This window comes from Ammospiza nelsoni, chromosome 27, assembly GCF_027579445.1.
Source record: "Ammospiza nelsoni isolate bAmmNel1 chromosome 27, bAmmNel1.pri, whole genome shotgun sequence".
Classification (NCBI taxonomy): Eukaryota; Metazoa; Chordata; class Aves; order Passeriformes; family Passerellidae; genus Ammospiza; species Ammospiza nelsoni.
Genome location: NC_080659.1, coordinates 4,743,173 through 4,759,212, shown reverse-complemented (window position 1 = coordinate 4,759,212; position 16,040 = coordinate 4,743,173). Strand labels below are relative to the sequence as shown.

General features: G+C 61.0%; 1 protein-coding gene across 1 annotated transcript; it reads right to left on the bottom strand.

Moving 5' to 3' along the window:
- Positions 1-100: 100 nt before the first annotated feature.
- On the bottom strand, positions 101-16,004 carry FCHO1 (FCH and mu domain containing endocytic adaptor 1). Its single transcript, XM_059489725.1, has 26 exons — positions 15,918-16,004; positions 15,755-15,829; positions 15,538-15,679; positions 15,306-15,458; positions 14,425-14,529; positions 13,863-13,961; positions 13,681-13,777; positions 12,888-12,932; positions 12,739-12,811; positions 12,117-12,138; positions 11,984-12,038; positions 10,938-11,116; positions 10,842-10,866; positions 10,391-10,468; positions 10,277-10,337; positions 10,084-10,175; positions 9,385-9,984; positions 8,434-8,546; positions 7,009-7,114; positions 6,820-6,931; positions 5,485-5,640; positions 3,728-3,860; positions 3,455-3,654; positions 1,649-1,713; positions 1,395-1,559; positions 101-299 (listed from the first exon to the last, which is right to left on the bottom strand). The coding sequence occupies exons 1-26, from the start codon at positions 15,968-15,970 to the stop codon at positions 277-279; spliced, it is 3,027 nt and encodes a 1,008-aa protein (XP_059345708.1). The 5' UTR covers positions 15,971-16,004; the 3' UTR covers positions 101-276.
- Between the last annotated feature and the right edge of the window lie 36 nt (positions 16,005-16,040).

Below are 16,040 nucleotides of genomic sequence, written 5' to 3'. Positions count from 1 at the left end.
CGCCGTGGCAAGAAGGAGGCAGCAGCCGGCGGGGGGGAATTTATTAGAAAATAAAGTGTTTAATAAAAGAGCAGCTCCTGCTCCCTTCACAGCACAGGGGAGGGCAGCGGGAGGGGGAGCAGGAGACGAAGCGGGGACAGCGACAGGGAGGGGACAGGAGGAGGAGGAGGAGGGAAAAGAGGAGGAGGAAGAGGTGCCACCTCCCCAGCCCGCCTCCATCCAGTGTTTCCAATTCACACAACCGCGGGAAAAGCCCGGGGGGGACCCGGGAGCCTCTCAGGACCCCGCCAGGTAAATCCCTGCGGAGGAAAGGTGGGCACAGAGCAGGGAGGGCACGGCCCCGGCCGGGCACGGGCACTGCCAGTACCGGACTGGGTAACTCCAAGGAGCAGGAAAAGGACCCTAAATACCCCGTGGAAGTGACCCTGAGCACCCCAAAGAGCAGGGAAAGGACCCTAAATACTCCAGGCAAGTGACCCTGAGCACCCCAAAGAGCAGGACAATGATCCCATGAATCCCACAGAGCAGAAAAGGGTCTCCTGAGCACCCCAAGGAGTAGGGAAAGGGCCCTAAATACCCCAGGGAAGTGACCCTGAGCACCCCAAAGAGCAGGGAAAGGACACCATAAACCCCACAGAGCAGAAAAGGAACCCCATGCACCCCAAGGAGTAGGGAAAGGACCCTAAATACCCCAGGGAAGTGACCCTGAGCACCCCAAAGAGCAGGGAAAGAACCCTCAATACCCCAGGGAAAGGACCCTGAGCACCCCAAAGAGCAGAGAAAGGACCCCATGAACCCCACAGAGCAGAAAAGGGACTCCTGAGCACCCCAAAAAACAGGGAAAGGACCCTAAATACCCCAGAGAAAGGACCCTGTGCACCCCAAATAGCAGGGAAACAACCCCATGAACCCCAAAGAGCAGAAAAGGAACCACTGTGCACCCCAAAAAGCAGGAAAAGGACCCTAAATACTCCAGGGAAGGGACCCTGAGCACCCCAAAGAGCAGGGAAAGGACCCTAAATACCCCAGGGAAGGGACCCTGTGCACCTCAAGGATCAAGAAACAGATCCCAAGAACCCCAAAGAGCAGAAAAGGGACCCCTGTGCACCCCAAAAAGCAGGAAAAGGACCCTAAATACTCCAGGGAACGGACCCTGAGCACCCCAAGGAGCAGGGAAAAGACCCTAAATACTCCAGGGAAAAGACGCTGAGCACCCCAAAGAGCAGAGAAAGGACCCTAAATACCCCAAGGAAATGCCCCCCATGCACCCCAGGGAAGGGACCCCGTGTCCCCCCAGAACCCAGGGGATGGGGAGAGGACCTTGCACCCCTCAAGGCTGTGAGGAAAGGACCCCCCAGCCCCATCCCCATCCCTGTCCCCACCCCCGGCCATACCTGTAGCAAACCTCTTCTTGACCAGCGACATGCGGTACCCAGCGCCCGCCAGCTCCACCTCCACTCCCGACAGGGTGCTGCCCTCGCTGCTGAACTGGGCGGCCACGGGGCTGGGCTTACTGGGCCCCCCCAGCGGCTCCCAGCTGGCCGAGAGCCGCCCGCAGCCTGGGCAGGGGGGACAGCGCAGGGGTTGGGGGCGTCGGGACGCGGAGCCCCCGCCCTGCGACCCCCGAGCAGGGCGGGCCCGGCCTCACCTCCCTGCCCCGGGGCTCCGGGGATGTCCAGCAGCTTCCAGAGCAGCCGCTTCTCCTCCAGGTTCCTGCCGGGATAGGGAGGTGTCCTCGATCCGCCACAGCCCCAAAATTCAGCCCTTGCTGCCCATCCTGACATCCTGCCTTTCTTACCCCGTCAGCGTCCCCATTTCCCAGTTCAGGGTCCCCATTTCCCAATTCAGCGTCTCCATTTCCCAGTTCAGGGTCCCCATTTCCCAATTCAGCGTCCCCATTTCCCAGTTCAGGGTCCCCACTTCCCAGTTCAGGGTCCCCATTCCCCAATTCAGGGTCCCCATTTCCCAATTCAGTGTCCCCATTTCCCAGTTCAGTGTCCCCATTTCCCAATTCAGGGTCCCCATCTCCCAATTCAGCGTCCCCATATCCCAGTTCAGGGTCCCCATTTCCCAATTCAGGGTCCCCACTTCCCAATTCAGCATCTCCATTTCCCAGTTCAGCGTCCCCATTTCCCAGTTCAGGGTCCCCATTTCCCAGTTCAGGGTCCCCATTTCCCATTTTTCCCACCCTGCAGAGATTCAGGGCTCCACTCCTGTGCTCCCCATCTTGGGCAAGTTTGGGACCCCCAGTCTTGTGTATCCCACTCACCCTGGGGGAGTTTGGGGCTCCCAGCTCTGTGTCATCCACCCTGCGAATGTTTGGGACCCCAGACCCTTCATCCCCCACCCTGTTCAGCCTCAGGACCCCAGACCCTTAATTACCCACCCTATGAAGGTTTGGGACTCCAGACCCTTCATTCCTGACCCATTTCAGCCTCAGGACCCCAGACCCTTCTTCTCCCACCCTGGTAAGGTTTGGGACCCCAGACCCTTCATCCACCACCACATTCAGCCTCAGGACCCCAGACTCTCCACTTTCCCCCTGCTCATGCTCAGGACCCCAGATCCTTAATTCCCCACCCTATGAAGGTTTGGGACCCCAGACCCTTAATCCCCCACCCCATTCAGTCTCAGGACCCCAGACTCTCCACCTCCCCCGTGTTCAGCCTCAGGACCCCAGACCCTTCATCCACCACCCTGTTCAAGCTCAGGACCCCAGATCCTTCATCCCCCACCCCTTTCAGGCTCAGGATCCCAGACCCTTCACCCTTAACCCCATTCAGCCTCAGGACCCCAGACCCTTCATCGCCAACCCCATACAGGCTCAGGACCCCAAACCCTTCATCTCCCACCTTGTTCAGCCTCAGGACCCCAGACCCTTTATCATCCACCCCTTTCAGTTAAGGACCCCAGACCCTTCATTCCCCACCCTGTGAAGGTTTGGGACCCCAGATGCTCCATCCCCCACCCCTTTCAGCCTCAGGACCCCAGACCTTTCTTCTCCCACCCTGTTCATGCTCAAGACCCCAAACCCTTCATCCCCCACTTTGTTCAGCCTCAGGACCCCAGACCCTTTATCCCCCATCCTCTGAAAGTTTGGAACCCCAGACCCATAATCCCCCACTTTGTTCAGCCTCAGGGCCCCAGACCCTTCATCCCCGACCCTGTTCATGCTCAGGACCCCAAACCCTTCTTCTCCCACCCCTTTCAGGCTCAGGACCCCAGACTCTCCACCTCCTCCTTATTCGGCCTCAGGACCCCAGACCCTTCATCCCCCACCCTGTGAAGGTTTGGGACTCCAGACCCTTCATTTCCCACCCCGTTCAGCCTCAGGACCCCAGACTCTCCACCTTCATCCCCCTGTTCATGCTCAGGACCCCAGACCCTTCACCCCCCACCCCACCACAGCCCATCCCCGCTCCCTCCCCATTCCCCCTCTCCCCATTCCCGTTACCAGCTTGCCGCGGGCTGCAGCCGCAGGTTGGTCAGGGGCTCCTCCACGGGCAGCAGGACGTGCACGTTGCCCAGGGGCACGGGCAGTGCCAGGGCGGCCGCGTTGTAGCCGTACTCCACGCTGACCCGCGTGGCGCCGGGCGCGCAGTCCCAGCGCACGCAGAGCCGCAGCGGCGCCGAGCCGGGGCCCAGCCGCGAGAACTGCGCCACATCGGGGGGTTCAGGGGGGCGCCCAGACCCTGCCGTGCCCGGGGGGGTGCCCCGAGGGGCTCACCTGGTACTTGAGCAGCGCCACGTTGTAGTAGGAGGCGGCCGGGCTCTGCTCCGCCTGCTTCTGCAGGTGCCCGGTCAGCGCTGCCATGTTCAGCCAGAAGTCCTTGGTGCTGGGGTCGCTCTGGGAGGGGTCGCTGGGGGCGTGGGGGGAGAGGGGCAGCAGGGTCTGGGTACCCCCAAACGATGCCCAGAGAGCTGGGATCCTCAAAAATCAGCCCCCCATTGCTGCATTCTCAGCATGCCCAGACCCCCAAGAATCCCAAAATCTCAATCCCAAACTCCTCATTGCTGCAATCCCAGCATGCTCAGACCCCCAAAAATCCCAAAATCTCAATACCCAGCTCCCCATTGCTGCATTCTCAGCATGCCCAGACCCCCAAAAACCCCAAAATCTCAATACCCAGCTCCCCCATTGCTGCATTCCCAGGATACTCAGAGCCCTGGAACCCCCAAAACTCTGCTCCCCATTGCTGCATTCTCAGCATGCCCAAACCCCCAAGAATCCCAAAATCTCAATCCCAAACTCCTCATTGCTGCATTCTCAGCATGCCCACACCCCCAAAAATCCCAAAATCTCAATCCCAAGCTCCTCATTGCTGCATTCCCAGCATGCCCAGACCCCTGGAACCCCCAAAACTCAGCTCCCCATTGCTGCATTCCCAGCATGCCCAAACCCCCAAAAATCCCAAAATCTCAATACCCAGCTCCCCATTGCTGCATTCTCAGCATGCCCAGACCCCCCAAAACCCCAAAATCTCAACACCCAGCTCCCCATTGCTGCATTCCCAGGACACTCAGAGCCCTGGAACCCCCAAAACTCTGCTCCCCATCCCTCAGCTCCTGAGGGTATCCCCAGGAAAACAGGGACAGTCCGTACCCCAAAACCCACCCCTATTGCTGCATCCATCACCTCCCAAGGCCCCTGAATCCCCCAGACACCTCTTGTACCTCCAAATCCCACCCCCATCTCTGCATCCATCACCTCCCAAGGTCCTTATGCCCCTCCTGTACCCCAAAACCTGCCCCTATTGCTGCATCCATCACCTCCCAAGGCCCCTGTGTCCCCCCAGACACCCCCTGTACCCCAAAATCCGCCCCCCATCACTACACCCACACTTCCCAAGCTCCCCTTGTCTCTCCTGTACCCCAAAACCCGCCCCTACTGCTACATCCATCACCTCCCAAGGTCCTTATGCCCCTCCTGTACCCCAAAACCTTCCCCCATCCCTGCATACATCACTTCCCAAGATCCCTGTGTCCCCTAGACACCTCCTGTACCCCAAAACCTGCCCCCATTGCTGCAACCATCACCTCCCAAGGTCCATATACCCCTCCTGTACCCCAAAACCCACCCCAATCCCTGCATCCATCACCTCCCAAGCTCCCCATGTCCCTCCTATCCCCCAAAACCTGCCCCTATTGCTACATCCATCACCTCCCAAGATCCCTAAATCCCCCAGACACCCCCCGTACCCCAAAACCCGCCCCCATCCCTGCATCTACCATCTCCTCAAGACCCCTGTATCCCCCAGACATCCCCTGTACCCCAAAACCTGCCCCCATCACTGCATCCACACTTCCCAAGCTCCCCATTTCTCCCCTGTACCCCCAAAACCCACCCCAATCCCCGCATCCATCACCTCCCAAGCCCCCTAACTCCCCCAGACATCCCCTGTACCCCAACTCCAGCCCCTCACCACTGCCCCCCGCCCCTCGCAGGCTGTCCCCCCGTGCCCCCCATGCCCCCCGTGGCCACACCTGTAGAGCAGCTCGGCGTTGGGCAGGAACTGCTCGATGGCTCCGGCGTTGAGCAGGCGGAAGCTGAGCACGGGCGGCGCCGCGGGGCCGCCGAACACGCGCACGATGCCGGCGGGGAAGGACATGGTCAGCTCCCCTGTCACCTTCACCAGGCAGCTGCGGGGACACGCCGGGGCTCAGGGGACATCCCACGGGCAGGACACGGCGGCCGGAGGGACCCCCACATTTCCAGCTCCCCCTCAGTTTTGGGGTTTTCATGTTCCAGGATCCTCCCCCATGTTCCACGATCCCCCTGCGGTTTTGGAGTCTCCCCCATTTTTGGGGTCTCTCCCATGTTTTGGGGTCCATGTTCCAGTTTCGGGGTCCCCCTGCAGTTTTGGGGTCGCATACAGCCCAGAGCCATGACCATGGCCATGGTGATCTCCATGTTTTGGGGTCCCCCCTTCCATGTTCCAGGATCCTCCCTCATGTTCCACGATCCCCCTGCGGTTTTGGAGTCTCCCCCATTTTTGGGGTCTCTCCCATGTTTTGGGGTCCATGTTCCAGTTTTGGGTCCCCCTGCAGTTTTGGGGTCCCATACAGCCCAGAGCCATGACCATGGCCATGATGATCTCCATGTTTTGGGGTCCCCCCCACCATGTTCCAGGATCCTCCCCCCATGTTCCATGACCCCCCTGTGGTTTTGGAGTCTCTTCCATTTTTGGGGTGCCCATTTGGGTTTGGATATAGCCCAGAGCTGTGGCCATGGCCATGGTGACCCCCATGTTTTGGGGTCTCCCCCCATATTTCCAGCTCCCCCCCCAGTTTTGGGATCCCCCTGCAGTTTTGGGGGTCCTCCCCCCACCATGTTCCAGCATCCTTCATGTTCCAGGATCCCCCTGCGGTTTTGGGGTCTCCCCCCATTTTTGGGGTCTCCCCCCATATTTCCAGCTCCCCCCCCAGGTTTTGGGGTCCACGTTACAGGATCCCACCCCCTTCCCCAGTTTTAGGGTCCCCCTGCAGTTTTGGGATCGGATACAGCCCAGGGATGTGGCTGTGGCCATGGTGACCCCCAGGTTTTTGGGGTCCCCTCCATGTTCCAGGATCCCCCTGCGGTTTTGGGGTCTCCCCCCATTTTTGGGGTGTCGCCCCATATTTCCAGCTCCCCCCTCAGGTTTTGGGGTCCCCCCACGGTTTTGGGGTGCTGCACCCCTACAGCACCCCTGGGGACCCCAAAATCAGACTGAACCCTAAAATCCTCGCCACAGCACCCCTGGGGACCCCAAAATCAGACTGAACCCCAAAATCCCCGCACAGCACCCCTGGGACACCCCCAAATCCTGTGAACCCCCGTACCTGTCGGCGTCGCGCCCCTTGAAGTAGGCGTGCACGTACTCGGTGAAGGCGGTGGCCACGGGCAGCGCGTCCTGCGAGCCCAGCACCACGGGGCTGGGGCCGCGGGACAGCCCTGGGGAGGGGGCAGCGGGGTCAGCGCGGGGCTGGGACCCCCAGCCCAAACCCCCCCGGGATCCCCCCGGGACGCACCGAGCGCCGGCGGGGCCACGGTGAAGAAGCCGCGCTCGCCCAGGCTGGCGGGGGCCGAGTGCGAGGGGCCGCAGCTCCAGGAGGGCGAGGGGCTCAGCGAGCGCGACTGCGGGGGCGAGGCGGGCGGGGGTGGGTGTGTGCACACCTGCACCCCGAATTCCGCATCCCCGCACCCCGAATTCCGCATTCCTGCATCCCCGAATTCCACATCCCTGCACCCCAAATTCCACATCCCTGCATCCCTGCATCCCCGAATTCCACATCCCTGCACCCCTGCATCCCTAAATTCCACATCTCTGCGTCCCTGCATCCCCAAATTCCACATCCCTGCACCCCTGCATCCCCAAATTCCACATCCCTGCACACCTGCACCCCGAATTCCGCATCCCCGCACCCCGAATTCCACATCCCTGCACCCCTGCATCCCCAAATTCCACATCCCTGCATCCCCGAATTCCACATCCCTGCACCCCAAATTCCACATCCCTGCATCCCCGAATTCCACATCTCTGCATCCCTGCATCCCCAAATTCCACGTCCCTGCACCCCTGCAGCCCCGAATTCTGCATCTCTGCGTCCCTGCATCCCCAAATTCCACATCACTGCATCCCTGCACCCCGAATTCTGCATCCCTGTACCCCGAATTCCACATCCCTGCATCCCCGAATTCCCGAATTCCACATCCCTGCATCCCCAAATCCCACATCCCTGTATCCCTGTATCCCCAAATTCCACATCTCTGCACCCCCGAATTCCCGAATTCCACATCCCCCCATCTCCGTGCATCCCCGCATTCCCAAAATCCTCTATCCCCAAATTTCCAAATCCTTCATCCCCCACCCCTGAACTCCAAAACTCAATATCCCTGCACCCCGCACCCCTGAATCCTTGTATCCCCAAATTCCCACACCCCCAAATTCCCCCACTCCGAATTCCCACATCCCCGAACTCTTGCACCCCCAAATTCCCACATCCACAAATCCCCACATCCCCAAATCCCCACATATCAAATTCCCACACCCCAAATTCCCATACCCCTGAATTCCCACATCCTCAAACCCCCACATCCCCAAATCCCCCCACTCTGAATTCCCACATCCCCGAACTCTCGCATCCCCAAATTCCCACATCCCCAAATCCCCACATCCCCAAATCCCCACATCCTCAAATTCCCACATATTAAATTCCCACACATCAAATCCCCACACCCCCGAACCCCCAAATTCCCACCCCTCCATCCCACCCTTCTCCTCCATCACCTCTCCCTTCCCATTCCCCAGGCAATCTCCTCTCAGTTCCCCCTTCCCCTCGCTGCCATTCCCATACTGGGAGCACTGGCAAGCCGGGCCGTGTCCGACCGCCCCTCCCGGGGGTCCCCTCGCCCCTCCCCAGCCCGGGGGTCCCCACGCCCCCCCAACCCCGCACCAGGTCGCTGTTGCTGCCCGGCCCGGCCGGCGGTCGCTTGGTGCGGGAGCGGCGCGGGGGGGCCACGAGAGGAACGTCCCGAGGGGCAGCGCTGGGCCAGGAGGGCACCGAATCTGGGGGGGCACGAATAAGGGGGGGTGAGGAGAGAGCCCCGACACGCCAGGACCCCCCCCCCCCCCCGAAATCCAGGACCACCCCCCGGGAGTTGGGCAGGAATTGGGAACGGGGGAATTGGGCAGGGCTCGGTTTTGGGGTGGGGTGTGGAGTTGGGGGTTTGGGGGAGCAGAGTTGGGGGTTTTGGGGGGCACTGTTCAGGCTAACTGGGGGGCAGAATTTGGGGTCATGGAGGGGGCAGAATTTTGGGCCACTTGGGGCAGAGTTGGGGGTTATGGGGGAAACAGTTTGAGGTCATGGGGGAGAGCAGAGTTTGGAGCATGGGAGGGTCAGAGTTTGGGGTTACTGGGGACAGAATTGGGGCTTATGGGAGGCACAGGTCAGGCTAATTGGGGGGCAGAGTTTGGGGTCACTTCGGGCAGATTTGGGGTCATGGGGGGCACAGTTCAGGCTAATTGGGGGGCAGAGTTTGGAGTCACTCGGGACAGAGTTTGGGGTTATGGGGGCACAGTTCAGGCTAACTGAGGGACAGAGTTTGGGGTCACTTGGGGCAGAGTTGGGGGTTAGGGGGGTCACAGCTCAGGTTAATTTAGGGCAGTTTGGTGTCACTCAGGACAAAGTTTGGGGATTATGGGGGGCACAGTTCAGCCTAATTGGGTGGCAGAGTATGGGGTCACTCAGGACAGAATTTGGGGCCATGGGAGGCACAGTTCAGGGTCATGAGGGCTGATTTAGAGGTAATGGGGGAGCAGGGTTAAGGATAACGGGGCAGGGGGCAGAGTTGGGGCTGTGGGAGTCACATTTAGGGGTACCGTGGGGCAGCTCCCCCCCACTCACCCGGCTCCGACTGCAGAGGGGGGGTCCCGGCCGTGCCCCCCTCGCTCAGCCTGGTCCCCGGCCCTTGGCAGCCCCAGGGAGAGGGGCTGGAGGACTCCCCCCCGCTCGGGGGGGCCGGCGAGGAGGAGGACGAGGAGGCCGAGTTGGAGGAAGGCCGCGTCAGGGGGGGCTGCTCCCCGCCGGGGCTGCGGGCTCTGCCCCACACCGGGGGATCCCCAAAAGGGTCCGGCGAGGGCGCTTCTCGTGGCGCGGGGCCGCTGAGGCAGCGGCTGCGAGCCCGGGGCGCGGCCCCCGCGTCCCCCCAGAGCCCCTCGGCGCCGGGGCCGCTGAAAACAGCGAAGTTGGGGGGCTCGGGGAGGCGGCCGGAGGGGCTGCGGGGCCGCGGGGCCCAGGCGCTGCTGCTGCTGCTCAAGCCGGGGGGCGGCTCCGCTTTGGGCTCGGGGCTCTGCGGCGTCCCCGGCTGCGGGGTCCAGGGCCGGGAGTCCGGGGAGGGACCGGGAGCGGGGTGAGAGGGCGAGTCCAGCCCCGAGTCCTCCACGTTCTCCGGGGACGACGAGGAGAAGGGCGACGAGGACGAGGTGAGGACGTAGGAGCGGGGGGCTGCGGGACAGCCCCGGTCAGAGCGTGGCCCCTGCCCTGCCGGGGGTTCCCATCCTCACCCAGGAATTCCCGTTCCCATCCTGCCCCCCAAATCCTCACCCGGGAATTCCTCTGCCTCCAACGCCGACTCCAGGGGGGGACCGAAGAGCGCGGCTGAGGGTGGGGGGTCCTGGGGGGGCTTCCCGGGGCCGCTGGGACAGGGACAGAGTGGGAGGGCTCAGAGCCTGCCCAGAACCCCCCAGGAAGGGGGGGTGGCCACCCCATTGCACCCCAATCCCTCACTGTTCCCTACCTGTTCATCTGTGCCACCGGGAGAGCCCTCCCTGTGCTGTCACCTGCTGAGAGAGGTGACACTGCATTGCACCCCACAAGGACCCCTCGTGTGCCCCCCAAATCCTCAGGACACACCTCCCAGTCTCACCTGCTGCCAGCGTCCCCTCGGGGTCTGTGTCACTGCAGGCCGGGGTCAGGGATGCCGTGTGCCCTGCAAGGGGATGTCACCGTGAGGGGACACGGAGCCACGGGGACTCCGGGATGGCTCAGGAAGGGTGAGGTGTCCCCATTGGTCGGCAAGTGGACAGGGAATGGGGCTCAGGAAAGGTGGCATTGTCCCCAAGGATTGGGTTTAAGGAAGGGTGTGATGTCCCCAAGGAAGGGGGCTCAGGAATGATGGGATATCCCCAAGGATGGGTTTAAGGAGAGTGGCATTGTCCCCAAGGAAGGGGGCTCAGGAATGATGTGATGTCCCCAAGAAGGGGCTCAGGAAGGGTGTGATGTCCCCAATAAAGGGGTCAGGAAGGATGAGATGTCCCCAAGCAGTGGCTCTCAGCCTCAGTGCCACCCCCCAGGCCACTTACGTGCCGCCTGCCTCCTGACGGTGCCCTGCAAGAGAAGGGGACAGGGCTGAGGTGACCCCACGAACTCCGGGGATCCCCGCAGCCCCCCAGGCTCACCCCAACGCCGGGGGCCAGGATGAGATTGCCCACGGTGGCCTTGAGCTGCTCCACGGCGGCCTCGGCGCTGCCGGGCGCCTCCCGCGGCTGCACCGGCTTGATGTGCACGAAAAACTTGCGCGGCTCGTCCTCGTCGTAGTCCGAGTCGCTGGAGGAGCAGCCGGGGTTCTCCACCTCGCCTGAGCCCATGTCAAGGCAATGCCTGGCTGGAATTCTGCTTGGATCCCCCCAAAATCCCTGCTTGGGGTTCCCCTTGGATCCCTCAAAAATCTCTGCTTGGAATTCCCCTTGGATCCCCCAAAAATGCCTGGTTGTAATTCCCCTCGGATACCTCAAAAATCCCTGCTTGGTGTTCCCCTTGGATCCCCCAAAATCCCGGCTTGGAATCCCCATTGGATCCCCCACAAATGCCCAGATTTCCCCTTGGACCCCCCAAAAATGCCCAGTTGGAATTCTCCTTGGATCCCTCAAAAATCCCTGCTCGGAATTCCCCTTGGATCTTCAAAAAATGCTCAGCTGGATTCCATTTGGATCCCCCAAAAAACCCTGCTTGGAATTCCCTTTGGATCCCCCAAAAATCCCTGGTTGGAATTCTCCTTGGATACCCCAAAAATGCATGGCTGGAATTCCCATGGATCCCCCAGATATAACCAGTTGGAATTTCCTTGGATCCCCCAAGTATCCCTGCTTGGAATTCCCCTTGGATCCCTCAAAAATCCCTGCTCGGAATTCCCCTTGGATCCCCCAAAATGCCCAGTCGGAATTCCCTTTGGATCCTCAAAAATGCCCTGTTGGAATTCTCCTTGGATCCCCCAAAAATGCCTAGCTGGAATTCTCCTTGGATCCACAAAAATTCCCAGTTGGAATTCCCCTTGGATCCTCCAAAAGGCCTGGTCAGAATTCCCTTTGGATCCCCCCAAAAATCCCCGCTTGGAATTCCCCCTGGATCCCCAAAAACTACCCAGCTGGAATTGCCCTTGGATCCCCAAAAATCCCCGCTTGGAATTCCCCTGGATCCCCCAAATTCCCCCCTTTCCCAAGGATACTGCGGGCGCTCTCCGGGCGCACGGTGAATCCGTCCTCGTCCACCTCGGGGCAGCCCTGCGGGGACACCCCTGACATTCCCAGTGCTCCCAGTTTGGGAACGGCAGCGCCGGGGCGGGGCACTGGGACACTCACCAGGTCGTTATCCGGAGATTCCCTGGGGAATGATGGGGAGAGTCAGGGGATGTGAGAATTCAGGGATGTGGGAATTTGGGGATGTGGGAATTCAGGGATGCAAGAATTCAGGGATGTAAGGATGTTGGAATTCAGGGATGCGGGGATGTGGGAATTCAGGGATGTGGGGATTCAGGGATGAAGGGATGTGGGAATTCAGGGATGCTGGAATTCAGGGATGCACAGATGTGGGAATTCAGGGATGCACAGATGTGGGAATTCAGGGATATAGGGATTCAGGGATGTAAGGATGTTGGAATTCCAGGATGCAGGGATGTGGGAATTCAGGGATGTAGGGATGTGGGAAATCAGGGATGCAGAAATTTAGGGATGTGGGAATTCAGGGATTCAGGGATGTGGGAATTCAGGCAAGTGGGAAATCAGGGATGCAGAAAATTAGGGATGTGGGAATTCAGGGATGCAGGGATGTGGGAATTCAAGGATGCGGGAATTCAGGCATGTGGGAATTCAGGGATGAAACAATGTGGGAATTCAGGCATGTGGAAATGCAGGGCTGCAGGGATGTGGAATGTGGGAATGCAGGGATGCAGGAACTCTGGGATGCAGGGATTGAGGCTCTTACACAGCGTCACGCTCCCGCTCCTTACGGCTCAAGCCCGGGATCCGGAACGCTTTGCTCCGGCTCCTCTTGGGTCCTGGGGAAAGCGGGAGCGGGGTGAGGAAGGGCCTCCGCAGCCCCTGGCACTCCCAGCTGGATGCAGACGTACTTGCCTTCCTGCGCTGGAGCCAGCCGGTACTCGTCGAAATCCAATGCTCCTGCCATGGAGAACGAGATCAGCTGGGATCAGCCAGGATCAGCCCAAGATGCACCCAGGAACAGCTGGGATAAGCCCGGGATCAGCTGGGATAAGCCCGGGATCAACCCAGGATCAGCTGGGATCAACCCAGGATCAGCTGGGATCAGCCCGGGATCAGCCCAGGATCAGTCCGGGATTAACCAGGACCAGCTGGGATCCACCCAGAATGAGCTGGGATCAACCTGGGATGAGCTGGGATCAGCCTGGGATCAGCCTGGGACTAGCTGGAATCAACCCGGGATGAGCTGGGATTAACCAGGATCAGCCCGGGATCAGCCTGGCATCAACCCAGGATTAGCCTGGGATCAATCCAGGATCAAGCCAGGATAAGCCTGGGATCAACCCAGGATCAGCTGGAATCAACCAGGATCAGCCCAGGATCAGCCTGGGATGAGCCAGGATGAGCTAGGATCAGGTTGGGATCAGCCTGGGATGAGCCAGGACCAGCTGGGATCAACCCACAATGAGCCAGGATTAGCCAGAATCAGCCCAGGATCAGCCTGGGATCAACCCGGGACCAGCCCAGGATTAGCTGGGATCAGGGATCAACCCAGGATCAGCCCGGGATCAAACTGGGACCAGCCAGGATCAACCCGGATCAGACCAGGATTAGCCCGGGATCAACCCAGGATCAATCCGGGATCAATCCGGGATCAGCCCGGGATCATCAGGGGCCCGTCCCCGCCCAGGTGGGACCCCCATCTCACCTGGCCGCTCCCTCCCCGTGCCCTTGCTCTCGGCAAACCTCCGCAGCAGCATCTCCGTGCCGATGTTCTCCACGTTCTGCTTGAACTCCTCGTGCACCTGGGGGGGCAAAAAGAGAAGGGGACATGGAATAAAGAGGGGGAATGGGAATGGGGAGGGGGTCCACACTCACCTGGGGACTCACCTGGCCGATCTGGACGTGGGTGTCCTCCACAGAGTGCGAGTAGGAGCCGATGAGCCCCTTCATGTGCCGCAGGTGGGCTTCTTCCACCTCCTGGAAGCGCTGGAGCGGGGAAAAACGGGGGTCAGGAATGGGGGGGACATGCCCAGGGATCGGCAGGTGGGCAGGGAAGGGGGTCGGCATGGGTGGGATGTCTCCAGGTTGGCAGGGAAGGGTTTGGGATGGGTGGGATGTCCCCAGGGATCCCATCTCTCCCCAAATCCCACCAATGCCCATCCACACCCAAATCCCATCAGTTCCCATCCCTTGCCAAGTCCCAGTAGTGCCCATCCCTGCCCACGTGCCCCCAATGCCCCATCCCTTTCCAATTTTCCAGTCATACCCATCCTTTTCCAAGCTCCCATCAATGCCCATCCCTTTCCCAGTTCCCACGAGTTCCCATCCCTTTCCCAGATCCCATCAATGCCCATCCTTTTCCCAAATCCCATCAATGCCCATCCCTTTCCCAGTTCCCATCCCTCTCCCAGAGGTGCCACCCATGCCCAGCCCTCTCCCCCGTGCCCACCATGGCCGAGTCCAGCATGCGCTGCTCGAAGTCGGCGCGGGCAGCGTTGTATTTCTCCACCGCCCTCCGCAGCGCCTCGCCCGCCTTCCGCGACTTCAGCTCCGCCTGCACCACCGCCGGGCACAGGCACAGCCGGGGACAAGGACAGGGACAGCCAGGGATCGTCAGGAATGGGACAGAGACCACCAGGGGGGACAGGGGACAACCAGAGGACAGCCAGGGGACAGCTGGGACAAGGACAGGGATCATCAGGAATGGGACAGGGGACAGCCAGGGGCAGCCAGGGACAGCCAGGGACAGCCAGGACAAGGACAGGGATCGTCAGAAATGGGACAAGGACTGTCAGGGAGGGGACAGGGGACGGCCAGGGGAATGACAGGGATCATCAGGAACAGGACATGGGACAGCCAGGGGACAAGGGACAGTCAGGGGACAGCCGGGACAAGGACAGGGATGGTCAGGAAAAGGACAGAGATCACGCAGGGGGGACAGGGGACAACCAGGACAGGGACAAGGATCCTCAGGGAGGGGACAGGGGACAGCCAGGGGAATGACAGGGATCATCAGGAACAGGACAGAGACCACCTAGGGGGACAGGGGACAGCTGGGACAAGGTCAGGGACCATCAGGGAGGGGACAGGAACCTTCTGGAGGGGACAGGGATCACTGTGACACAAAAAGACCATCGAGGGAGGGTCAAGAATCGCCAGGGAAGGGACACGGACACCGAGGGAAGCGACGGGAACCACAGGGAGGAGGAAGAAGAACCACCACGAGAGGACAGGAACCACCAAGGACAGGACAAAAACCACCAAGAGGAGCCAGAGATCACCCAGGGGGACACGGGGACACTGAGGGGAAGGGGACACTGGGGCTGGCACCTTGTCGATCTCCTTCTGGCTGGTGCCCTCCTTGCGCAGCCGCTCGTACTCCTGGCACTTGCTGTGGTAGCTCTCCTTGGACTTGGGCAGCAGCTGGGCCACCCCGTGCAGCAGCTGCACGGCCTCCAGCGTCCCTGCCACCTCCTCCTTGGACTGTGGGCACACGGCAGCGTGGGCAGGGCTGGCAGGGGACACCGGGCAGGGGACAATGCCAGGGAGGGGACGGCAGTACCTTCTTGTGCACCCGGCCTTGCTCCTCGCCGTAGCGCGAGATCTCCTTGATGAGGTCGTGCAGCTTCTTCATCAGCTCCAGGTGGCACAGCGCCAGCTTGTCCGAGGAGATGCGGAAAACCTCCCACAGAGGCGCGAAGGTCCTGCCCGGGGGGCCACCACAACGGTCACCAAAGTGTCTCCAAAGCCACCTCGAGGTGTCCCAGACCCCCCCGTACCCCAGCTGGGTCCCGTTCGTGGCCATCTTCGACAGCTTCACCATGGCCTTGGCGTAGTTCTCCTCGATGGCGGCCCTGGGGATGGCGAGGAGGGGGATTTGGGTTTTGGGGACCGCTGAAAGGGTTCTGGGGAGCCCCCAAAGGTGTCCCCAACCCTGGGTACCTCTCCCGGACAAAGTCGGCGAGCTCCTTGGTGGAGATCTGCCCGTGCTTCATGTTGTGGTAGAGGACATCGAAGCCGTGGTTCTTCTCACCCTGCCAGGGGAGCCCCCTCACTCAGATCCCA

Excerpts from the sequence above, each read along its gene's own strand:
- FCHO1 (XM_059489725.1), bottom strand. The coding sequence starts at position 15,970 with ATGAAGCACGGGCAGATCTCCACCAAGGAGCTCGCCGACTTTGTCCGG. Across the intron at positions 15,459-15,537 it reads AAGGCCGGGTGCACAAGAAG|TCCAAGGAGGAGGTGGCAGG; the intron begins GTACTGCCGTCC and ends GTGTGCCCACAG. Across the intron at positions 10,867-10,937 it reads TCCTGGCCCCCGGCGTTGGG|GGCACCGTCAGGAGGCAGGC; the intron begins GTGAGCCTGGGG and ends CTTCTCTTGCAG.